Here is a 25,874-nt window from a genome sequence, read left to right as displayed (position 1 = left end):
CCTGACCCAACAGTCGGCACAGCTATTGGTTCAGGCCATGTTCATCTCCCGCCTGGACGACTGCGAGTCCCTCCTCGCTGGACGACCTGCTCGTGCAATAAAACCGCCGCAGATGGTACAGAATGCTGCGGCACGGTTGGTATTCACTCAACCCAAAAGGGCTCATGTTACACCTCTGTTCATCCAGTAGCTGCCGGGATCAAGCATAAGGTCCTGACCCTGGCCTTCAAAACCACCTCAGGAACAGGTCCAGCATGTCTGAACCAAATGATAAGACCTTATGTTCCCGGCAGAGAGCCGCGTTCCTCTGATACAAACCTACTAGCAGTACCTTCTGCTCGCTCTAAGCGATCTCAGGCAAAACTGTTCTCAGTTCTACTACCTCAGTGGCGGAACAAACTTCCGGAAGCAACAAGACGAGCATCATCTCTCTCAACCTTCAAGAAACAGGTGAAAACTTTTCTCTTTCAGGACTTTTTACTGCGCTGATGCCCCAGATCAGGTTAGGCAGCAAGTTAGGCTATGCAGTGTGTGTGTGTGTGTGTGTACGTTTGTGTATGTCTTTGTCAAAAAAAAAAAACCCTCACTAACCCAAGCTTACTGTTCTGTATATTTCCTGTGCATCTTGTATTTGCAAGTGTATTTGCCGTCCCTATGTCCTCTATTGTAAGTCGCTTTGGATAAAAGCGTCTGCCAAATGTAATGTGATGTAATGTAATGATCTATCCGTAGTGCTAACAGCTACATGCTAGTAGCTGACAGGATCCAGTAACAATGGCGGACACCCCGGGAGCTCCGGCAGGACCGACTGGCTTCTGTGTCCTTTTGTTTAACAAGCTCAACAAGCTCTTTGTACCTCCTGCGCTCCTGACCTCTGACCTCCACGAGAAGGCTGGACGTCCAGCTCTACCTACCTGAGCACTACCTAACCGACATATAACCACCGATACATTGATTATTTACTTATGATACGAGGTCCCCGGTTGGCTTCCCACGGGGAGCTTCCTGTGTGAAGTCTCCATGTTCTCCGGGTTCCTCCAACTGTCCAAACACCTGCAGGAGCTTCACAGTGGATGGCCGGTCCGGGGTCACCGTCCGGGGTCACCCCCAGAGCGCAGGATACGCGCTACGGAACACGACTGACTGAATGAATAGATTTGCGATGCTGTTACTGTGATTCTTCTGGTCATTACTTTGTTCACGGAGGCGGTTCTGCCTTTCAGCATAATTTAACAAGTTGCTCCAGGATTTAGAAACATCCGGCAGAGCCCGGGAAGGAGGCAGGAATTGGTTTAATGAGCTTGTTTCTCTTCCGAGGTGCTAAAAGGCCGTGTTAGCCGCGGTGTTTGGGTGTTTTGAAAGGTAAAAAAACAAGTGGGCTAAGATAACCTTTTCCAGGTGCGTGGAAGAAAAGGATCGGCTCCACGCCGCCACCTTTCCTCGAGTCGGCGCGAACCGGATTCATGATTTAACACAACGGTGCGACCGGGTCACGGTCTGATTGTGCACGGCGTGCTCCGCTCAGGAAACCGGGGTCCATTTGAAGGGGCAATGAGGTTCACGCCGATAGGAGCCGCCGGTAAACTCGCCGACAGAAGCGACTCGTGCTGAGACGACTCGGCAAATATGATCCGCGCCCTCAGAGAGAATCCCAGCAAGAAGGGCTCATTGTGTGAAGGCCAACCCTTTGCTCCGGGATTAGATGTTGGCAGACGTCACTCCATCTGGACCTCCGCTCCACCAGCGCTTCTCATTGGAATCACTGCATTTGGCTTTCAAACTTCTGGTTCAACATGGAGGCGGCGCGGCAGGAGGCTTCACGGTTCAATTCAGAACCAGAGGGGGGTTTCGTGTGGAGTCTCCATGTTCTCGAGGTTCCTCTCACAGTCCAAAACCATAAAGGAGGTTGACTGAATCTCACAGCAGGATGAGGAACATCAGATTCACGTTGACAAAACAAAAGTTTCAATGACGGTGCGAATTTGACCTGTTCGTTCACGACGACTCGGTCAACGGTGCCGTAAATTCACTCTGCAACTGGAACCTGCATTTACGGACGGAGAAAAACCCAACGGTAAAACACTCACTGCAATTTTACAGATCATAAAAATGGCCATTATCAGCAACTCTGAATCAGACAGATCTTGGATAGGACATGGATCCTCTGAGAGCCACCCTGCTCCCTGGCGCCAGGGTCTCCCATCCTGCAAATTCAGCGTCCTAACTTCCAAATCCCGCTTTAAAAACCCTTGAGTTCCACCTGGCGCGTCCATCACAGCTGCCGCTGCCTCTTCTTTTCGTTCGCTTGGCTAACAATGCGCTCAGTCATGCAATCGGAGGTTTTTACGGCAGCAGAAGGGGAGCGGCAAGGCGTCGACACGTCCAACATGTTTCAGATCTGAGGAGCGAACCAGGCTAAGGTTAAAGCTAAAGGTACGTCGGAGGAGGCGCATGCCGTAAAGCTGAAGAAAACAACAAGTAAAAGAGAGAATGGGAGTAAACGGAGCGCAGGTGAAGTTGAACTTTGCTGCTGGAGTAAAAAGGTGCTAGCAAGAGCTGCGACCGCGGCCTTTGAGAAGAAGACCGGACGAAAAGAGAGCGGGATCGCAGCCTGACACGTTGTCTTTGAATGAACACTCATGCTAATCTGCAGCAGTCTTGTGCTAACAGTCGCTAACAGTCGCTCAGCAAAGATCTAATCGTCCGTTTCCCTCAGACCTGAAAGCACCTTCTCCTCCGGCTGCATCCTAGAAAACACACCTGGATGTGCGAGGAGCTACAGAGCCACCGCAAAGGTCCTGATGCACATATATTTATAAAGGAGTGCTCACACACACACACACACACCTCTATATCCTGCACAGGGAGATATTGGAGCGTTGCCGTGTCACACACACACACACACACACACACACACACACACACACATTTGGCCTGGATACCAACTCCGTCCAAGGTGACGCTTCAGTGAGAAAAGGCAGGTTCAAGCGCTGCGTCAAAAAACAGGATCTTCTCATGGCAGGCTGTGGGTTCCAGCTCTGACGTCTCGGTGTCGAATCCCCGACATGAGAATCTGCTGCTCGGCGCTGAGCGAGCGTCTGCCAGCTAGCGGAGCTTCCTCTGCAAAGCTCTCTCTCTGCTGGACGCAGGAGTGGACTCCTGACTTTATCTGCTCGTATATCAAATTCAATTTCCCTGTTAAAATGATTGTTAATGCAATGAATCTGTTCCAGACCCTGGCTTGGTTATGTCATTTGAATAAGAAGAATGTACTTTATAAATCACAAGGTACCTATAAAAAAATGATAATACATAATACAAGAGAGTGTCAAGAAATAAAGTGTTTTAATGAAGTGTATTTATCATGAAGATGGGACCAAGAAGCCGGCAGTGGAGTTTTTTCATTTGGTTCTCTCTCCTTAACTTAGCTTACGGGCTCCACCCTTAAAGCTACCATGCCATGCTAAATGGAACGTGCACACTTTTCCTCCACTTTATGTCGAAACTCCATTTATGGACGGAGTGAAGCCGCTTCTCTTTCTAAAACCGTCAAACCGTCTCCGACCGTCTTTGAACGCCTCGTCCGTCCACTGTCCATCCCCGTAAACATCTCCAACCTCCTCACAGATGACGTTCTCCGTCATCGTATCTCACCCGCCACCGCTTCTTTGTCTCTTCGCGGACGAGTCCGCCGCGCACACACACACCTCGCTCGTGTTTGCCATGGTTTCCTCTGAGCTAGCTGGCGGCGTCGGCGCGTCCCACTGTGTTTAAACGCCACTTCACGGACCGAGGCGGCCACGTGGAAGTCAAAGGCTCATCCTGCGCAAAACGACTGCCTCAAGTCTCGTGTTTATTTTGGTGTTAATTCATCTGGAGGAGTTCTTATTCAGCTCAGCACAAATTAGAAAGCCACGAATCCTGACTTTTACTTCGACCTTTACTTCCCCGCTATTCAGACTCCCAGTTCCCGAGCAGCTGAGGATGGAAAATAAACCCATCACTCTGGACTGACGGCTCAGGTTTTGCTGTTCCTGGTTTCCTGGAGCGTCTTCATACGGACCGAAGACGTGGCTTTGTGCATCTTCGTCTCCAGTCACGCACAACTGGAGAAGAAAGACTATCCGTCTATTCTTTTTTTTTTACCAACTGTTTAAATGTTAAATGGTCTCCAAGCCCTCTGATGGAAGGTGCTCCCACCACAGGTCCAGTTCCTCTGACATCGCGGCGATAAAACATGGCGTGTCGCCGCCACCGCGTTCAACACGCAGGATATAAAGCGCCCCGGCGAGCGGGAGGTAATATCCTCCCCGGGAAGAACAGGTAGCGCAGATATTTTACAGCCCGAATCTGCAATTGTAATATAATGGACAATAAAATAAGAAGTGCAGTTCATTTTCAACCTCTCCCAGACGGAGCTCTGGGTGAACGCACGCCATTATCTCCAGATATGGAAACCCATCGCTGATAGCACTCCACACATCTGAGGGAGGTTTGCAGAGACAGCGAGTGGCGACCCCCCCCCCCCCCCCCCCTGCATCTTCATCTCCTTCTGGGAACAAACTTGTCAACAGGTCTGCAGCCAGAAGCCCATCGGGAGTTAAGCTTTCAGGGGGGAAAAGGGCGGAGAACCTGGGCAGATGTGAAGGAGACGCCTGACAGCTCCTCTTGCAGATGTTCTGCACGTCTGCGATGTTTAGCGAGGGAGATGCAAAGCACCCCGGCTGCCTTCCTCCTCGGGGAGCGCGTTAATGAAGCGGGAGGCTGGTCGGACAGGAGAGCCTCTTCTTCCTCTCCGGCTCCGAGCCATCAATAACAAGCGCGGGGCCGTCCTCGCCGTCCTCGCCGTCCTCGCCGTCCTCGCCGTCCTCGCCGTCCTCGCCTTCCCCGCCGCCACTTTACGCTCTGCGCCGTGTTGTATTCGTATGCCGATGCTTTAATTCCTCCGATTTGTAGTTTGTTTTTTCTCCTCTCATTGCTTCCTCTTGCAGAAAACATGTCATAAACCCGCGCCGTCGTTGGCGTGACGCTCTCAGCTGAGCGTGGATCCGACTCCTCGCTGTTATTCCTCTCGAATTTGGGAGAGAAGTTACATCAGGTAACTAATCAGACCCAAAAATAATGCCAAAACATTTTTTTTTTTTTTTTTTATATAACACTCAAACTTGCTTCGACGCAGAGTCAAACGAGGTACCCTCTCCGCGCTCGCCGCTAACTGTAAGCCAACAGCGCCCCCCGCAGGCCGGAGGGCGAGCGGCTCCTGGGTTGGGAGGCGGCTGCGATGATCCTCGCACACTTTGAACCAGCCTCCGCTCGCTCGAGCCGCCAGCTATCACGGCCCACAAGGGGGGAATTGTGTAAGTGGATTTAAATAAATTAATGCTCTTCTTACCCGCCCGGGGAAAACGTGGCAGAAAATAGTCCAAATAGAAAAAGGGATCCTGCAGCTCTTGCATCCACAAAGATATGGAAAACACATATATATTTTCCCCGGCGCCCGCCTATAGGCCTGCCTTTCAGAGCGGCATCCGTTTGAATATCTCACGTTGAAGGTGGAGGGCGGGACCATCGGAAACCGAGACCTTCAGACTCCGACTGTCAATCACGACAGCCGGAGCGTCGTGGAAAAAAAGAAAACGTGCGCGGTTACTAACGGGCAATTACAACGCTGACGCGTCTGACACGTCCATCAACGCGTCGGCGGCGCCTTCAGACCGGGAATCTATTGATACTGCGGGTTCATCAAGCAGAATAACTAGTCGCTTTTCCTCCGTTTGGACGATCGCGCCACAGAACCAGACCGTCTTCCCACCTATCGACTGAGCGAGGGAGGGGAAGGAGGCCCCGCGGGGGCCCGGCTAGCGCCGCGTTAGCTCACCGCCGTCCGAACAAAGACATTTCAGAAAATACATTTTATTTTTAACGCGAGCGTTCATCGGGGACGCAGGACCGGCGGCGGCAAAGAGCTCCGACGCCGTTGCGGGACCGAACACCCGAGGGGCCGGCGGGACCTCGGCGGTCGGCGGTAACGACGTCCCCCGACACCCGGCCACCTCGGGGATCTCCGTCTGCTCACGGAGACGCCCAGATTAGAAGCATCTCTCACGTTGCCATGATGCAAAGATGTGCTGTTGTTGCGGTGTCGTTAACCCAGCCCACTGTGTGTGCGTGTGTGTGTGTGTGTGTTCGTACCTCCGAGTCTTCGCCGCAGAGGCCGAGTTGGAGGACGGCGCCGGGGGACTTCAGCCTGGCCTGGCTGGACTGGGCCATCTGCAGGTTCAGCTGCCAGCCGACGAACCCCAGCTGGAAAACACAGGACGGTACGATGGTTGCTTTGGAGGACGAAGAGACGCCGCCGAGGAGGACGTTACTTTTACCCGCTGGATGGACATTTGATGATTTGACCTTCAACTGAGAGAAAAGGTCGCAATGACAGCGGCGCTAAGAGGAACGACCCGGCCAGCACCTTCACCGACAGGGGGAGATAGAGGAGCTCCAGCCAGGTGGAAAGGGAAGCTACGGTGTCTGGAAGGTTCTAGAAGGAGTCCCTCAGAGGGACAGAACGTGGGTAGAAAGTCATGGACAGAGGAGGGATGGTAAAGATCTGGGTGGAGGGATGCTGAGGTTCAACCTGCAAGGTCTGAGACCTTGAAGGAGACCAGAGAGGAGGTTTATGGATGGAGAGGAGATGGTTAGATGGAGGCAGATGAAGGGGGCGACCCAAAGGGAGAGGAGAAGATCTGATGATCCCACCGCTCCAACCATGGAACCGGAGCAGATGTCAGATGGAGCTGTCCCGCCGGAGATCTTCAGCGGGTCCCACCAGGGGTCACTAGAAGTTCACCGCCGGACCGGAGACGACCACGTCTGAACCCAGGAGGTTTGAGCAAACACAGAAGAGTGAAGGTCATCTCTGGGAGAGGACGACGATTCCTGAGTCGCTGACCTGCACCTGGGAATGTCACGGGTGACGCCAATCGTCTTCTCCTCCACCAATCCCACAATCAAGAGTTGATGTTTAACATCTCATCAGAGCGCAGGAGGTCAGCGAGAGGCCAGAAAAAATAAAAACCCTTCTGATGGCAATCATTCATCTGACAGCCCAGGGCGAGGCGATGGATCAGGGCGCCGGAGTCAAGGCGCCGCAGCCGAGCGCTTTACGACGCCGTAATAAACCACGTGTGACTTATTGGAGACGGGTGTTTGGAAAGCAGCGCAGGACAAGTGTGTGTGTGTGTGTGTGTGTGTGTGTGTGTGTGTGTGTCACAACCCCCGACTAGCATCACGTTAGCATCAATAAACGTCCCGGCTCTGTGATCTGTTGCTTTCAGGATGGAAACATTAATGAATCAGAGGAATTTCAACCCGTAAATATTCAGTTTGAATCTGGACAACTATAAATACACCTCTGTGACACAAACATCGTTTGTTATTCATGGTTTTCTTGCCGACTCCACGCCGAGCGTCAGAGCAGCGAGCGGGAGGCAAGGCTTCGGTCCGCCGCAGAAGCGAAGTCGCGTTCCAAAGCTCGCTGCGAAAAATCAGAACGCCGCTGAAAAGGCCGGAGAGGCGTCTGGTGGCGTGGAGGGTTTTCCAGACGAACACCAACGTCCTGCAACGTCCACAAATTCGGTTTTGCCGAAGGAAACGCGACACGAGTTGTCGAAACATGGAAGCAGACCAGCAGCTCTCTGCAGATTCGGACCAGGAAGACGGTCGGCACCATCCAGAGCTTCTGTAGAAGGTCCTAAACCGGGGACCGGGAAGCAGAACGTGATGAGGAGCGTTTGGAGATGGAGCTCAGGAGCTGTGGCTCCTCATCAACACCTGAGGTTTTGGAAGAGGTGTTTTCTTGCCATATTATGGACAGGCTGACACAGGAGGTCACACAGGGACCACCGTGGATGATCATGTTTGCAGATGACACTGTGATCTACAGTGAGATGATGGGGGACATCAGGAGAGGTGGAGGTTCGCCTCCGCAAGACAGAGTACATGTGTGTGAATGAGAGGGACCTTCGTGGAACTGTGAGGCTACAGGGGTGGAGATGAAGAAGGTGGAGGAGTTTAAGTACCGAGGGTCAACGTTCAAGAGCGGTGGAGAAGAGGTGGAGGTAAAAAGTGTGTGGGCCAGAAGGAAAGGAAAGGTAGAGAAGATGGAGGTGAAGAGCAGCCATGTTGTTTGGTTCGGAGACACTGAGGAGAAGAAAGGGAGCAGAGCTGGAGTCAACAGGGGTGAAGATGGTTCAGGAGGAAACCACAGGTTCTGAGATGGTTTGGACATGGAGAGAGGAGGGATGGAGAAGATCTGGGTAGAAGGATGCTGAGGTTGGAGGAGGTCTGGATGAAGAGCAGAGAGAAGGTTTCCAGATGGAGGGGAGGAGGACAGGAGGTTAGATGGTGTGAGAGCAGAAGGTTAGATGGAGGCAGCTGATTGGCTGAGGCCCCTGAAGGGAGCGGCGGGGAGGAGCAGAAGCGTCCAGGAAGCCGGACGGTTTATGGAAATGTTACATAATTCCATCTCTCCGCTTGCATCTTCTGGGCTGAACCGGCAAAGTCCTGCGTGCACCCACGTGCACCCACGTGCACCCACGTGCACCCCGGGGAGGGCAGATGTGGATGGCAGTGAAGGTGACAATCCCCCTCCTGAACGTCATTCTGCACTCTAAGGCCGGGAAAATAACCTTGAGGGTTCTTTTGTCATTTGATTTCACTTTTGCGAATTGTTTTTAAGCAGCACAGGAGACGTCATCCATTGGTGCACAGAGCAGAGGACAACAAAAACACAGCGGAGGGGTAGTAGAAGGGGAGGGAGAGTAGTTATCTTGAAGGAGGAGTTTGTTAGGCATGTTCTGGAGGTGAAAAGAATGTCAGATAGACTCATGAGTCTGAAACTGAAAACTGAAGGTGCGATGCTCAATGCTGTTCGTGGCTATGCCCTGCAGGTGGGATGTGAGTTTGAAGAGAAGTTCTGGAATGAGTTGGATGAAGTGAGGCAGAATATCCCCAGAGATGAGAGAGTGGTCATTGGTGCAGACTTCAATGGACATGTTGGTGAAGGCAATAGAGGGGATGAAGAAGTGATGGGCAGATTTGGTATCCAGGATAGGAATGCCGAGGGACAGATGGTGGTAGATTTTGCAAAAAGGATGGAAATGGCTGCAGTGAACGCCTTTTTCCAGAAAAAACAGGAACATAGGGTAACTTATAAGAGCGGAGGTAGGAGCACGCAGGTAGACTACATCTTGTATAGACGAGGTAACCTGAAAGAGATCAGTGACTGCAAAGTAGTTGTGGGTGAGAGTGTAGCCAGACAGCATAGGATGGTGGTTTGTAGGATGACTCTGGTGACAAGGTAGATGAAGAGGACAAAGACAGAGCAGAGGACAAAGTGGTGGAAGCTGAAAAGGGAGAAGTGTTGCATGGTTTTCAGGGAGGAGTTGAGAAAGGGTCTGGGTGGTCAGGGTGAGCTTCCAGATGATTGGACAACTACAGCTAGTGTTATCAGGGAGACAGGTAGAAGAGTACTTGGTGTGTCATCTGGAAGGAAAGTAGATAAGGAGACTTGGTGGTGGAATGAGGAAGTGCAGGAGTATATACAGAGAAAGCGGTTAGCGAAGAAGAAGTGGGATACTGAGAGGACTGAAGAGAATAGACAGGAGTTCAGGGAGGTGCGGCGAAAGGTAAAGATAGAGGTAGCAAAGGCGAAACAAAGGGCGTACGATGACTTGTATGCTCGGTTGGATAGTAAGGAGGGTGAGAATGATCTATACAGGTTGGCGAAACAGAGAGATAAAGATGGAAAGGATGTACAGCAGGTCCGGGTGATTAAGGACAGAGAGGGAAATGTGTTGACAGATGCTAGAAGAGTGATGGGAAGATGGAAAGAGTACTTTGAAGAACTGATGAATGTGGAAAATGAAAGAGAGGCAAGGGTAGAAGAGGTGACTATTGTAGACCACAAAGTAGCAGAGATTAGGAAAAGTGAAGTGAGGAAGGCATTGAAGAGGATGAAGAGTGGAAAAGCAGTCGGTCCTGATGATATACCTGTGGAGGTGTGGAAGTGTCTAGGAGAGGCAGCGGTAGATTTTCTGACTAGATTATTCAACAGGATCTTAGAGAGAGAGAAGATGCCTGAAGAATGGAGACAAAGTGTGATGGTGCCAATTTTTAAGAATAAAGGGGATGTGCAGAACTGTGGCAACTACAGACGGATAAAGTTGATGAGCCATACAATGAAGTTATGGGAAAGAGTAGTGGAAACTAGACTGAGAGCAGAAGTCAGCATTTGTGAACAGCAGTATGGCTTCATGCCTAGGAAGAGTACGGCAGATGCAGTATTTGCGTTGAGAATGCTAATAGAGAAGTACAGAGAAGGCCAGAGGGAGCTGCATTGTGTTTTCGTAGACCTAGAAAAAGCATATGACAGGGTGCCAAGAGAGGAGCTCTGGTATTGTATGAGGAAGTCTGGAGTGGCAGAGAAGTATGCCAGTCTGGTGCAGGACATGTATGCTCGCTGTGAGACACTGGTACGGTGTGCTGTAGGGGTAACAGAGAAGCTCAAGATGGAGGTGGGACTCCATCAGGGATCAGCTCTGAGCCCCTTCTTGTTCGCAATGGTGATGGATAGGCTGACAGATGAGGTTAGACAGGAATCCCCATGGACCGTGATGTTTGCGGATGACATTGTGATCTGGAGTGAGAGCAGAGAACAGGTAGAGGAACATCTAGAGAGATGGAGGTATGCTCTGGAAAGGAGAGGAATGAAAGTTAGTCGCAGCAAGACAGAATATATGTGTGTGAATGAGAGGAACTCGGGTGGAACGGTGAGGCTACAGGGAGTGGAGATCAAGAAGCTGGAGGATTTCAGGTACTTGGAGTCAACAGTTCAGAGCGAGTGTGGAGAAGAGGTGAAGAGACGGGTCCAAGCAGGTTGGAATGGGTGGAGAAAAGTGTCAGATGTGTGGATGTTGCCCGTATGTATTCAAAGTTGAATAAAATGTTTGCGTGTAAATATCTCAAGTTACAACGTGGACACCTGCGGCTTATGGACCAGTGCGGCCTATAGATGAACACATGGATTTATTTGGTTATTTTTAGACGGTGCTGTTTATTTTTAGGTGCTCTCAATAGTCTGGAAATTACGGTAAATTACTGACACACCACGTGTATACTGTTAATCTGATATATGTCTGCAACTGCTGCACTTCTAGTTAGAGGCTAAACTGCACTCCGTTACCATGTACTTCTACATGTCTAATGACGGTAAAGTTGATTTGAATCAAAAACTGGAACAATTGCTATTCAAACATCACTCTGAAGTGTAAACTAAGCACCGGGATGGAAAGTTCTCACTCCCGGCTGCAGGAAGGAGGACTGAAGGGGAGATTACGGATCAGACGACTTCTGGCGAATTCCCTTAACGTCTTATACTGCAAATAGAAAAAGTGTGTGTCGTCGGTGTGAAACGCTTTCTCCGCGCCGACTGACGAGAACCATGGAAAAAAAGTTTTATTTAAGCCTCACCTTCTTTGGGGCAAAGATATTCTGCTTAAGCCCCTCCACCAGCTCCGGGCCAGAGGTGGCCCAGGTTTGAGAGATGGCCTCGGCCTTGTCTGGGCTTAGATGGATGGCCTGCAGCTGCTGCTGCAGAGACGCCGGCTTCACGTTGAGATACACTGCCTGGAGAAGAGGGGGGGCGGAGAGGATTATCCACACTCAACAAAACACTCTTCCTGAACAAATACAACAGCGACCCCAGCTGGAGGAGGGAGCTCATTATTAAAACCAAGTCACCTCAAACGAGCGCTTCTCTTTTCAGCTTAAAAGAAAACGGTCCTCAGGTGCAGTCAAGTTTTTTTCCCCTCGTTCCCACTTGTACGCCACATCACCGTTTACTCTCTAGAAACGTCGAGTACTTGAGAGGAACACAGTACCGTATTTTCACGACTATAAGGCGCACATAAAAGTCTTAGATTTTCTTCAAATTGTGCGGCGCCCTATAGTGCAGTGCGCCCTGTGTGTGTTGTTTTTGTAAGGTGGACGTAGTAGAGACACCATGAGAACGTTAAAAGGGGAAGTGTGGGCGTTGATTGCATGTAAAAGAACGGTAATGTGAGTTATGCGGAACATCGTCGTTGTAACAACCCTGAAAACATGGCCGACGAACACATCCAGCCACATCGCCAACATGGACGAGGTGCCGTGCACTTTCGAGCTCCCGGTGAGTCACTGTGGAGAAGAAGGGGACCAGCACGGTAGCGAGTCGCACAACGGGGTACGAAAAGTCTTCTTGGAGACCACGGATTCACTAAGAGGGGAGGGCAGCGCCGGGCGAGTTACGCCACAATTTGCAAATGGGTTGTAGACGCTCGGGCTGATATTTCTGCTGGAACTGTTGTTCCAGCTTTCGCAAAATCCGGCATCATTTTCTGACAGTGAAGAAAGTGAAGCTGGCATGTTTGATGGGGATTTAGCGCATAAATCAGAAACAGAGGATGAGGACTTCCATGGGTCTGATTGATGACGATTACCGGTAGAAAATGTGAATACCAAACTCAGTTTAGCTCCCGCTCTGTTTTAAAATACGCACACTTGTATGCTTATGTAGGTGTTGTTGTCAGGTGGCCGTAGTAGAGGACACCATGAGAACGTTAAAGGGGGAAGTGTGGAAATACGGTACTTTCAAAGCAACATTGTGTTGTTATGAAAGTACTGCGTTCCTGTTATAATTATCAGCCTTGAGAAACCTTGTGAAAACTTCATCCACCGCTTACCTGCTCTAGAATGAAGGCAGTGGTTTCCAGGACCAGGCCGAGGGCGCGTTTATCCAACGAAAGGGCGGTTTGCAGTTTGTGCATCTCCTCCTCACTGAACGTCCGCTCTCCCTGCGGAGGAAACACAGGTCGTCTCTGTCCGGACGAGGGAGGCAAAAGATCTCGTTTGTCCTCATTAATGTCGGAATTGTTTTCTGCCCGAGGCCCTGACACTTGCAGAGAACAATACTAAGGTGGACTAGCAACCGTGCAGAATGATGCCGCATCGTATGAGTCAGAAAACAAGACTAATTATAGCCACTGTGTTAAAAGGGATGGATTTTTCCCCAGGACGAAGCCATGCATTGTGTTAAAAATCAGGCCATGTGTACTCATTCCAGGAGAGCCTCCCTGCAGCTCCACCGGGTTATTATGCATGCAGTGGCTCTGCGGCGCTACAGCTTTGCTGGAAGCCTCGCAGGCCTCTTGTCTTTGGCACGGATAACTTTGTAAAGCCCCGGTACCTTCAGATGCAGCCTCTGTATGATGCGGGAGATCAGACGGGAGAACTTGTTCTCATCGATTGCATTGATGAAAGTCACCGCCTCCTTTACGCTGTTTGGAAAAGAATAGCGTGAGCGTTACGGTCGTTTCCGATCAATTTGCACATCCTGTCAAGACTGTTTACATTTCTTTGCTATAAGGTTCTTATTATTAGTTGCTTATCTTTGTGTACCAAATTATCTGGATTCACTGTGGACAGCAAATTAAGAATTTCATTGCAGAGGGAAACGTTTCTAGACTGGGCACATGTCATCGTTGACTCTTAAATGACATTCGTTGACATTTAAGGACTGCTGTAAACTCTGCAAACACACGTGGAAACACACTGGAGTCACGTTGATGTCTTTTCACATTTCAATTTTGATTTGACTAACAGGCTGTTTGAAACATAAACTGCACGGAGGCTTGATTGAAACTTGAAGCCCCTACATTGCAGATGTTATATTTTGAGAAAAGCGTTTGGGTTGAAGAGACATTTGGCAGCGTTGTTGATCGATAACAAGCTAACAGCAGTCACACACTTCATTCACAACAATCATCATTTCCGGGAGGGGTTCGCCTTCCAGCTAAGCTACAGCTGGGAAAACATTCGTCGTGTTCGGTGAGGAATTCAGGAAAAACATAAATAAATCATCCAACCTTGGTGTTTCTTTGATTATTGAAGCCATTACGCTGCAAATTAAGACACAATACAAACAAGAAGCAGCTGAGCGGAGTCACAGCGGCGCCATCCTCAGAGCTCTGGTCACGTGGTGAGTCATGTGAGCGCCACTGCTGCAGAGTCAGCCAATCACGAGCCGCCATTCACTTCCTGTTTGGTCATGTGAGGAGTCATGTGACCGGCGCGCTGAAATCGCGAGTAAATTGGTTTTATCCCACACTAAGGTTGAACTGTACATTTATCTCGTTTTCTAACTGCGCGGAGTTAATAATTATTCTTGCCGTTAATAATTATTATTAATAATTATTACACCTTAATGGGTGCATTATATCATCCTTGGAATGGGCGCCGGTGACTATCGGAAGAGAAATAGACAAATAGCGCCATCCAGCCGCGACAACAGCAAAATACTCCGCAAACGGAATAAAAACTGGCCGGTGTGAATGAACTTAAGTGAATAACAATCCATCGCTTCAGCTAAACTCTTCCTTTCATTGACTCATAAGCAACTTCATTCTGTTTAGTTCCTCCAAATCAATTATAGATACCTGGTCTGAACCATGCGAATGGGATCAAATGATCCTCAGTAAATTATTTACTGCCAATTAAAAATGTATTAGCTCTCCCTCACACCAGTCTCAATAGCATACAATTCAAGCGTCCTCGTCCGGTGTTATAAACGTTGATTGTTTCCACGGAAAACAATGAAGTCAAAGCAGGGATGAAACAAACGCGTATTCTCCTCAAAAGATTGCAGATACACCATACGCGATCTTGTTTTTCCGAACATCTGTCTGGCAGCACTGGCTGTTTGGTGCAGCCGCCGTTATTCTCGTGACACGCTTTGCCATCCGACGTAATAACGAGACAAGCTGATTCGATGAGTTTGGTTTATTGAGTTGCAAAAGTAGAGAAAAAGTCATGCGTTTAATAAAATCAAGATGATTTTCCAAAAAGACTAAAGCAAACCAAAAAACAAAAAGAATAAACTCAGGATGAACTCATTGTCTGTCTGCAGTATGGTCATTTTTTGATGATTGTGTTGTTTTCCAAAGAAGCTGTAACACGTCTTCCTCTTCCTAATACTGTAGATTCTGGTCTGAGCGCTTCCATTTACAACATTCATCATTAATTTGGGTGTAAACCGTAACTCCATACCATGTCCAGATACGCCTTTAGAAGATGGACACTGCTTCGCGAAGCAATTTTTAGTTTCAAAACCCCAAACCGATGTGAACGTAGCAGCTGAACATCTAGTGGCTACCTCCGGGGAGGCAGGCGGAATGTACCACGGATAAATAAATACTTCATTTGTCTTCCCAACAGAATAAAAGGGGGATGTAAAACATTCTTTTCTCCAAGTGGAAACAAAGAGAGAGAGAGAGAGAGAGAGAGAGAATAACAAATCCAAAGAGTCCTTAATCACACAGCACTTTCGAGACGTATACTTCTGATAAAACATTGTGAGCTGAGGTTTTGGTAAACAGATTGCATCACGGTAAACATTGGCTGACATCGGCGGGCTGAGGGTCGCGATGCCGCTATTTGAAGGACGGTAAGTTTGGCACTTTTATGCTGATGTCACCAATGTTGATGTTTCTGGGCATTTCCGGGAGGTTCATGTTCTTTACAGCTGATACGGCACGAGCAGGGGCTCCTGCAATACCGGCCTGCGCGCACACACACACACACACACACACACACACACACACACACACACACACACACAGACACACAAAAGGAGGCTCGATAAGATACAAACCATTAAATCACGAAGCATCTGTACATCACGGCACACTGAACAGAAGACACTGGACAAACACGAATGCACAGCACGGTACTAAACTGCTCACTAGACTGCTGACACAATGCAGAAGCACTGACTGCTACTATGACAGACAACGTGTGCATATGTACATTCAGATGCCTTCACAGCTTCAAATGCACATGCAATATTTAAACTGAAATATTTTACATCACAACCAGAGCCAATTATGAATCGATTGAGAAGACACACTATGTTGACCCATTCACTAATTTGGCTGTACTGCGCAAATATTGGCCATTCATCGGTGGACAAAGGCAGCATTGCTGAAAGTGGACCCACCGGACTCTCGAGGGCCGATGAGGGTAAAAAAAATAAAATAATAAAATTAAATACAAATGCAAGGAGAGAATCGGGTAAAGCAGAAAAATGGGTTCGGATGTGAAGACGAAAACGATGTCGGATAGATAGGCTCAGTGTGTATCGTGTGTGAAAAATTAAAGGTGATACTGTACTTCTGGGAGAAAACCATAACCAAAACAAAGAGCTGGCATTTGTCTGCCTAATTGAATGTTGTTTTTGTGTTGGGGGACACAAACACAGCGGCCGTGTGTCCTGCTCATGACATGAGAGGATTTGAAGCCTAGCACTGAGCTACAGCTGGGCATCTACTTCCAGGGACAGAGGAGGCAAGTCACTCTAACACAATGAGTCTCAACGTGAAGCCGCACAAGGAAAACGGAGAAGTTTGGGACGACAAAGTCAATCCGGCGGGAGTTAGTAGTTTTCTTCATTTGAGAATCACTGTGGTTAGAGATCCTCCCGGGGAATCTGAAGCAGGCAGACCCGAAAAACAAACGCGGAGCGGCGCGTTCCTCGGCCGAAATGTGCAGCCACGTCGAGCGTGATGCAGGGAAATATGTCAGGAATCTAAATTCGTCCACTCCATTTACTTCGCCGAGGTCATTTCAATGGGCCGCTTGTTTCTCGCCGCGAGGAGCCGAGGAGCGAGGAGACCCGTCGTTCTCGTTCATTTCTATTTGTCTCACGGCGAGGCCCGCCGTGCTGAGCTTGAGAAGCACGCACAAGCGTACGAGAGTAACCACGGTAAAATCACGACGCACATCGACGGATGCGCCGTTCTGCGCGACGACTGAGAGACGGCGTCGGACGGCCAGCGTTCAGAGGCGTTCAGACACAACGCAAAGTATTTTGTATGTTTTTGTTCACTTTTTGGGATTTGGCATTGCTCAGGAGTGACCGCTCTGTGCCCTGAACCTCACGTAACCGTTATTATCCCAGATAAGCCTTTCCACTGACCCTCCAAAGGGGATTACGCGTGCGGCCGAGCAAACCTCCGCCGAGGTCCGCCCATCGAATCTTGAAAATGAAATCGCGTGGAGAACGGCGCGGAGGTTCAACGCGAGGAGGACGAACGGACGCAGACGTGGGAGAGCAGAAGACGGCGCCGAGTCCCGGGCGGAGGCAACCTCTTTCCGCTTTCCCAAAAAGGAAACGGCTTCCTCGGAGGCCGGCGGGGGTTTGTCGGCGTTTCTAATGAGACCGTGAAGAACGGCGACGTTTTCGGGTCTGCCGTGAAAGATTCCCGCTGTGTGTTAGTGACGTCAGTTTGCCATTTGATGGAGGGCCATGTAGAGACTCGGGGAGGGGGAGGGCGGGGGGGCGGGAGGGGATAAACTTCAGTTAAGGTTACAGTACTTGGTCGTAGATTTAGCAGTACCTGTGTCTACCTGTCCTGCCTGGTAGACTGAAAGATAAACGTCTGTAAAGAGAGAGAAGAATGGAAAGAACTGGACAGGGTCAGGAAAAAGAGGAATGAGGAATGTTAAAGCAGGTTAAAGTAATTACAGTTTATCTCCACAGGAAGAGTGACAGGACCTATCATAGACCACCCACTGCGTGGAGGACAGGCAGGGCTTCCACCCTCGCTTTTTAACAAAGCCGTTTGCTAACGAGAGAGAAATATCAGCGAGTTAAAGTCTGTCTCTCTCTCTCTATCGCTCTCTCTCTCTCTCTCGGGTGACTCCTTCCTTATTTCCCCAGATTCCGCCCTATAAATTTCCAGTGCCAATTTTGAAAATGAGCGTTGGGAGTGAGCAGCCAGCGCCCTGTGGTCGAGGGTAGGTCCAGGAGGGGACGGACAAGAGCAGCTCTGATGACCGGAGGACGGTTACACACTCTGCTTACAGAGCATCGGTCAAAGAGAAGAACCTGTCGGATTAAAAAGCACAAAAATGCAGCAGAGTGTTAAAGAAGTGTATGTTGTTATTGATGAAACTTTTAGAGCGCTGGAGCACGCGACAGATGTCCTCCTCACCCTTAGCGATGCAGCCACTCACTCAAGCACTGAGTGAGTTGCGACGGATATCCAATTTGGACAAAAAAAAAAAACCTAACCGGCCGAAATAACAAGTGGAATTGCATTTCGAGACTCTGCGGCTAAAAATACACGCTGGAATAAGAGAAGTGACTTCATGGAATTGTCTCTGGCTGTCTGTCTGATGCTCGTGTAAGTATCAACGGATGGTTTCCTTGGCAGCAGAAGCGATGTGAGAGGCGAAGCGATGTCTTTGCGTCAGAGCCGGAGCAGATGCCCAAGCGAGGACACCGGCTTTCAGCCGGAAGCGTTAACGGCGACGTTGTCGTCGGACTGGACGGCTCAACTTAAAAAAAAAGACCAAAACCACGCCTGCGTGTTTAAATGGTAATCCGACTCCGCCGTCGCCCACGAATCGCTGATGACGGTGCGATTACGTCTCTGTACGCATATGCCAAAAATAAAAAAAAAGAGAGAGATGGCTATTATTCTACTCTGACGGGTCGGGGAGGAGATGTGCAGAGTCCCGCTCGGTGTCGGGCGGTGCAGCGGCAAGAGGAAAGGTCGGAAAAGAGCGCACGCTCTCGAGAGGAGGTCGGGAGCATCACAAGGTCAATGGAGAGTAGCATGCAGGGTGCAGCATACACACATGCCTGCATACTGTATACAATACCTCCAGGAGTGTGAAGATACGGTCACAACTGAGCCGCCCTTACCTCAGACTTCTCCATCTTGTTCTGGGCATCCACCTGGGTGATGATCTCATTCATGTTGGTCTCCAGCACCATCCCGCCCATCACCATCTCTGCGAGGATGTTGTGAACCTGGCGGACGAGGTGCGACCGACACGGTCATGTCATCCCAACAATGCCGCGTCCATCGAAGACGCGGCTGCCGAGTATTCGAGCACTCTATCGCTCTCTTATTATTGTCGTCCTGCTGCCCGAGTGCAGCGGGAACAAAAGCCGGGGTTTTCGTGAGAAGACGCCGAGCTTCCTCGAGATCGCTGACAGAGGTCAGAGGTCGGATCTGATTTAAGGTTGGATTTTTCGAACGGGGTCCTGAATTGGGAAATATGCCCTGCTCTCTGACTGAGGTCACGTCAGTATCCAGTAGCTGCCAGGTCCGACGTTCGAGCAGAAACACGAATATGCAGAATCGCAAGCGCTGAGAAGATCCACTCGGTCTCCTACCTTGTCGACGTGGAATATTAAGTCGAGCTCACAGACATTCTCAAAGCACTTGTCCAGAGTTTCCACAAATACCTGCAGACGGGGGAGAGGGACGACACACAATGATGCGCGGCCTTGTTCCGGTGAAAACACAGGCGAGTGCCTGGAGGTTCTTTCTTTTACCTGGATGAGATCTAGAATTCCCAGCTCGCTCTCTGAGGAATCCACACAAAACACAAAGTACAGGGTGGCATAGTGTCTGTAAATGAGCTTGTAGTCCGATCCGCCAATCAACCTGACAAGGACAAAGCACATGGGTCTCCACGCCGTGTTGACTGTCACACAGAGTTAGCTTTGTTTTTACTTCACGTTCCATTACGTGGAGATATGATAAGCACACCCTAAACACTTTACGACTCCTCAGAGAACACACTCTTAGCGAGTGATAGCGGGATGTTTGCCGTCGGGGAGCACTTGAAGATAAGCCACGGTTATGCAGGAAACACGCCGCAAACACTGCAGACACATTTGCTAATGTGGAATTCTAAGGAGACGTGAAAATAAATAAACTGTAAGACGCCCTGCGACAATGTCACTAGTCCCGGTGGATCAAAAAAAACAAAATAACTTGGTTATTAAGAAGAAAATGGCATATGAAAACATCCTGAATGTTATATTTAGAGGATCCAGAAAATGCATTTACTCAAACAAAAAATAAAACTATCCCTTTCTGCTCCCAAGGAAAAAAAAAACATTTTAATGCTGTTTGAACCAAAAGCTTAACGGTTCAAACGGCTCCTCGTCTGAACGCGGAGCTTTAATCCTCCTTATAACCAAGGAGCGACATTCTCCGGCCCTTTGCATCAACAGCTAGGTGGAGCGGGGCGCCAGGCAGGCGAAGGTTCATCCGCCGACGATAAACGGGCTACACACAAACAACTGCTATCGTTTACAACGCTGATGCAACATGGGAGTGCAGAAACCTCCCGGGCCGGGGCAACATCTGAGTTTAACCCTGCTTTTCCCAGCCGTCTGCGGGACGGTCGCAACTTACATTCCCCCTTCGAGGAAATTACAGACGTTCTCATCTCTTTTTGAGACCAAGTGAAAGGTTTCCCTGATGATCTGTTGCTCCGTGTCTTCACTCTGCAGGGAGAAGAAGAAGAAGACAACAAATGAGGCGGTGAGCAGTGTCTTGTTGCTCTGGTAAATGACACCGGGGTGGCGGGGGGAAGGATCAACCTTCTCACTTTTCCATCATGGGGAAGTGGGCAGATTCTCAGCGTGTTGTCTAAAAACCCTTCACTTTTGTCATATCTAACATACTGCCTGCGGGCTACATGCGCTAGGACTTCATTATGCAATATGAATCAAGGTAAGTTTAATTTATTGAGTATCAACTAATAAGATTGTATTTAAAAATATCCTCCGGCGTGCTTGGAGGGAATTTACTAAAAAGCTTCTGCACAAACAGTGAGGCAAAGATTCCCCCCAAGGTCAAGTTTATGAAACAGCTATCAACTGTCAAATCACTGTTATCAATTCTGTGGATGAATTCACGGCACACCCTGTTCAAGGTCACAGAAATTGCATCTCAAGGTCAGATACAGCTAAGCGAGCAGGCCGGGTGTTTCCGGTCCGAATGCAGAATCCTCCTCCCGGCGTCCTGCACACAACTTATGGGTGTAGCCGCTCAGCGGGTCATCCTCACCCACGGGTGCTAATAACCTTCCCGAGCCCTGAACAGGTCAGCGAGCGGAAGGAGAGCCGAGTATCCAGCTCACTGGAACGCTAAGTCTCATGTGACTCCGTGCAGAGGCCGGGCACCGGGCACCGGGGGCCGAGCAGGGGTTTATTACATCAGTGAGAGCAGCAGTAAAACTGGGAGGAGGGGTAGCATGTTTTGACAAAAGTCAGCCATAAGACACAGCTGATGATGATGATGACACTGATAAAGATGAAATGTGGCTCCTGCACGTCCTTCCGTGGGATTTTAACTTCAGGAGAGCCGATGCAGTATGCCAGTCCAATTCAATAATTTACAACCCTGCAATCTGCCTCTTCTATTTGTAGCAGACAGCAAACACGTCGCTATGACATCTTATTACACGTTTATGCTTTATCTGCGTAATAAATGCAAAATCCCAACGAATAATATAATCTTTGTTCAATCGCAAAATATTTCGGGGTATACTTCAACAGCACAATAAATTACGATTTGATTTACAAATTAGTATTGATGAAAGTCTTAAATGGTGACGTATAACCCAGTCTTTGAGTGGAACAGACACTTTTACTCATCTCATATGATGGTAGAATAAAATGTGTCTGGCAGGGCGAGTCGTCTGATGGCTGACAAAAGGAAGAAACGTGAACATTCCAAGGTTAGATTTCCCAGTTGCATCAAAGTTGAAACCAATTTGCTAATGGAAGAAAATAATAACCAGGATGTTCATTAACACGGTCAGTTGTGAAAATCATCATATATTGTGGCGGACACTGAAGGGCGTGGCCTCTCACCCCACGGGACAAGGAGCAAGGTGCGCTTTCCACTCTACTTCTAAACTTTAAAATACATATAAATCCATCCATCCATCTGCTGCCGCTTGTCCTACGCACAGGGTCAGCTGTCATCTGGCTTTGACCTTTCACTCGCTCATTCAGGGCAATTTTACCAATTAACCTGCTTGTTTTCAGACTGTGGGAGTCCCGTTGTCAGAACTGAACCGGGGTTCTTCGTGCTATATAGAATACATATAAATACTGTTGGAAATTGCGAACCAATCTTTGCAAGAAAATCTCAACAAAACAGGAAGTTCTGAAGAGTCTCATGGGGCTGCCGATCCGTCCGACTGCCTTTAGGATCCACACCCAAGCCGATCCTGAGATCGATAATCAATAGCTGATCAATACCCTTGCTATTGTGGGAGCCACATGAGAAGGGACAACCTTGAGCTCTGAATCCTAATATAATTCATTCAGCAGATTAAAATGAATTTTATTCTTACAATAAAGTCAATGAATGTCTTAATTGCAATTTGGAAAAAAAAAACAATTAAGGATTACAATAAGACAACCCGGAAGTGGTCTGTTTGGGGCGCGAGGCCTTCTTCGCTGACGACGGTGGCTCTAATTGGCTGCTGGAGGCGCACGAGCCTGTCATCGGAGGAGTCATGTGACACAAACACAGCGCCGGTCCGCATCTTCTGTATCTTCCACATCTTCCACATCTTCTACATCTTCCACACCTTCCAGATCTTCTCCACCGCCAGCGGGCTCGTCTTGTACACGTTTAATAATGACTGAGTTGCAATAAAGAGGAGGGGAGGGCTGTTTATGGGCGAAAGGATCCGGTTGCCGCTGGAAACGTCACATCACCGGGCGGCACACTTTACGGCACCGGAGAGCCGTCAAGGGCTCCGGTTCTATTTACCCGTTAAATGGCGGAGTTACCGGTTAAATGTGGATTTTATTGCTTCACATACACACAGACACACACGGGGGCGTCGTCCAAACGGCGGGGTTACTCACATAGTGCTCGTAGAATTTGGACAGCCTCGGCCTCCCGTGGTTGTTAAAGATTAAAATAGCTTTGATCATGATTGCGGCGGTCGTCGGGAGGCGGGGCGGCGGAGAGGGAGCGGTCGGAGGCGGCTCCCGTCACCGGCTCGGACGCGGGGGAATCGAGGGCCAAAGCTCGTCTCGGTTCGCGGATAACGCTGGGTAGCTCCGGGCTACACGCTGCCGCTGGTGCTGCTGCTGCTGCTAGCGCCGCTAGCGAGGCTGCTCCCCATCCTCTCTGTGCGGAACTGTTCCACGTCAAGGCAGCGCGAGCCCTCCTCCTCATCTACGGAAGCCGAGAAGGGACAAACGTGGAGGGGCGAAGCGAGGAGCGGACGGGACGCGGCGGAGGACAAACACTTTACATACATACATGGATAAACAAATACATACATGCATACATACATACATACATACATGCATACAGGCATACATACATACATACATAAATGCATTCTTACATTCATACATTCATACATACATACATACATACATACATACATACACACATACATACATACATACATACATAATTAGACACACACATACATACATACATACACAAGTACATACTGTACATTGATAGACACACACATATAGACATATACACATACATACATACACACATCCATACATTAACAGATACATATGTACATACATACAAACACACACATACATACATACATAAATACATACATTAATAGATACATAGATAGATAAAACATTAATTGACACATTGATCGATACATACATACATACACACGCTACACACACATAGATAGATAGATAGATAGATAGATAGATAGATAGATAGATAGATAGATAGATAGATAGATAGATAGATAGATAGATAGATAGATAGATTAGAATATCCCTTTTATCACCAGTAGTAAGATATAAAAATTGTTGGGAAAAAAATATTAGAATAAAAATTGAATAAGAAATTAAAATATAGAATATAAATAATATACGAACGGTATAAATATGTACAAGAGTGGCAAATCGCAGTGTACAACAATGCTTACAGCAGCAGCACCAATGGGTGTCTGGATGAATGGGCCAGTGAGGGTGTAAGTGAGTAAAAGAAGTCTTTTGTTCCAGTTTACGTGGAAGACTTCTCTATCGCTCTGATATGCCAACCTGTATAAATCCTTCTCTCCCTCCTTAGTGTCCAACCGAGCATACAAGTCATCATATGCCCTTTGTTTGGCCTTTTCCACCTCTACCTTTCCCTTACACTTTATGTCCCTGCACTCCCGGCCTCTCCGGTCCCCTCAGTGTCCCTCTTCTTTCGGGTTCAACTCTGTCTGTATCAACTCCCACCCTTCCTCATTCCTTTGCCGAGTCTCCTCGTCTACTTTCCTTCCAGACGGCACGCCAAGTCCTTTCCTGCCCGTCTCGCTGATCACATGAGCTGGAGTTGTCCAGTCATCTGGAAGATCACCTTGACCGGCCAGAGCCTTTCTCAACGCCTCCTTTTTCAGCTCGTCCCGCTTTGTCCTCCGCTTCGCCTTTGTCCTCTTCATCTTCTCTTGATTCAGTGTCCAAACCACCATCCTAGGCCGTCTGGCTACGCTCTCACCTACAACAACTTTGCGGTCACTGACCTCTTTCGGGTTACCTCGTCTATACAGGATGTAGTCTACCTGGGCGCTGACACCTCTGCCCACCCGTCCCTCTGCGCTCCTATCCTGGACACCAAAAGTGCCCATTACTTCTTCATCACTTCTATCGCCTGCACCAACATGCTCATTGAGGTCTGCACCAATGACCACTCCTTCACCTCTGGGGATATTCTACATCACTTCATCTGACTCAGTCCAGCAGTTCTCCTTCTCCTCCGATTCCCATCCCATAGCTTCCAACAACACTGAGCATCACACCTTCAACTTCAACCTATCTGACCCCCTTTTCACCCCCAGAACATTCCTTCCAGATAACTCCTACTCCATTTCTCCTCCTGACTTGAAACCTTCTCCTAAGCTTCTACCTTTCGGCCTGGTCTCCTGGACACACAGTATCCCCACCCTCTTTCTCTGCGTCGACTCAAAATGAAACCGTGCACATGTTTAATGACCAGTAATAAAGCACTAGCATAATAATATTTTATTATTTCATTAGTGGGGAATCGTAAAGAAATAGATATAGGCCGATGAAAACGCTGAGAAGCCTGTTTCGGCGTTCCTCTGTGGAGGATTCTATTGTAAGTCGCTTTGGATAAAAGCGTCTGCCAAATGCAATGTAATGTAATGTAATGTAAAGGATGCACCTCCCCGGTCCGGCCGCTGGATGGCGCAGGAGCACGGCTGCTGCTGGTGATGTGGCACCGGGGGAGCTGAGCTGCACCGGGCGGAGGTGAGCTGAGGGACCGGCAGCCTACTGTGTGTGGGTGTGTGTGTGTGTGTGTGTGTGTTCTGGCCTCTGATTTTCAAATGACAATTCTAGGTGTTCTTTATAGTTGTGATTGAGAAAGCCTGAATTATTTGACAACAGAGTGTGTCATTGATCGGCTTCCAGGTGAGGGGGGTCATCAATAAAAACCCTGCTGATTCCTGTGCTAATGCTAATGACAGTGTCTATGAGCGTGCGTGTGTGTGTGTGTGTGTGTGTGTGTGTGTGTGTGTGTGTGTGTGTGTGTGTGTGTGTGTGTCAAAGATCAGTCGTCTTCGTCCCCCGCCTCCCACCCCAGGGCTTACAAGAATTCTATCTTCATGTCATCTCCCTTCACCTTTCACTTTCTCTTTCAGCTTTATGGTGTGGAATGTGCTCCATATCAAGGTTTGTGTTTACACTGTTATCAGAGGTCAGTTTCCATCATAATTTCCTCTCATCACTAAAAAGGAAGTCATACACACCCATCAGCATCAGAATGAAACTTAAGATGAACAAGGCCCAGTCAGCGATTCATCACTCACCCATATTTGGTTGAAGGATTGTTCATGGACATTCTCAAAGGCGAAGTGAGCGTTGTTGTCAGTCCGAGGAACGGGTTTAGTATTTTAAAACCCTGTGGGATATCAAAGAGTACATGAAGTGCAAAAGTATTAAGTATAGTCTA

At 48.8% G+C, this 25,874-nt stretch overlaps 2 protein-coding genes across 3 annotated transcripts in view; both read right to left on the bottom strand.

The window, feature by feature from the left end:
• commd10 (COMM domain containing 10) overlaps positions 1–14,074 on the bottom strand; it is a 58,957-nt gene extending 44,883 nt beyond the window's left edge. Inside the window, exons 1-5 of the mRNA XM_086173338.1 lie at positions 13,959–14,074; positions 13,280–13,370; positions 12,777–12,887; positions 11,527–11,682; positions 6,193–6,303 (exon numbers count right to left, since the gene is read on the bottom strand). Of these exons, the coding sequence (XP_086029464.1) occupies positions 6,193–6,303; positions 11,527–11,682; positions 12,777–12,887; positions 13,280–13,370; positions 13,959–13,987 (498 nt within the window). The 5' untranslated portion in view covers positions 13,988–14,074. The remainder of the gene's footprint in view (positions 1–6,192; positions 6,304–11,526; positions 11,683–12,776; positions 12,888–13,279; positions 13,371–13,958) is intronic.
• A 784-nt stretch (positions 14,075–14,858) lies between these two features.
• On the bottom strand, positions 14,859–23,081 carry ap3s1 (adaptor related protein complex 3 subunit sigma 1). Of its 2 annotated transcripts, XM_086173337.1 has the most exons (7): positions 22,787–23,079; positions 20,310–20,401; positions 19,439–19,550; positions 19,277–19,348; positions 18,800–18,907; positions 17,487–17,528; positions 15,515–15,650 (listed from the first exon to the last, which is right to left on the bottom strand). In XM_086173337.1, exons 1-6 carry the CDS (start codon positions 22,853–22,855, stop codon positions 17,493–17,495), a joined length of 489 nt encoding a protein of 162 aa, XP_086029463.1. In that variant the 5' UTR covers positions 22,856–23,079; the 3' UTR covers positions 15,515–15,650; positions 17,487–17,492. The 2 variants fall into 2 exon arrangements, with proteins under 2 accessions (XP_086029462.1, XP_086029463.1); XM_086173336.1 differs by lacking the exon at positions 17,487–17,528 and having other exon boundaries at positions 14,859–15,650; positions 22,787–23,081.
• Positions 23,082–25,874: the final 2,793 nt, after the last annotated feature.

Source organism: Fistularia commersonii, chromosome 26 (genome assembly GCF_037954325.1).
Source record: "Fistularia commersonii isolate RoL2024-O1a breed Wild chromosome 26, RoL_Fcom_v1.0, whole genome shotgun sequence".
NCBI lineage: Eukaryota > Metazoa > Chordata > Actinopteri > Syngnathiformes > Fistulariidae > Fistularia > Fistularia commersonii.
The sequence above is the reverse complement of the archived record's forward strand: the minus strand, read 5'-3'. Positions and strand labels throughout refer to the sequence as shown.

What these genes read in the sequence shown, in the direction of transcription:
- ap3s1 (XM_086173336.1), bottom strand. Translation starts at nt 22,855, where the DNA reads ATGATCAAAGCTATTTTAATCTTTAACAACCACGGGAGGCCGAGGCTG. An exon ending in AATTTCCTCGAAGGGGGAAT is followed by an intron (nt 19,551 to 20,309) that starts GTAAGTTGCGAC and finishes TGTCCTTGTCAG; the next exon opens with GTTGATTGGCGGATCGGACT. An exon ending in GAATTCTAGATCTCATCCAG is followed by an intron (nt 19,349 to 19,438) that starts GTAAAAGAAAGA and finishes CCCCGTCTGCAG; the next exon opens with GTATTTGTGGAAACTCTGGA.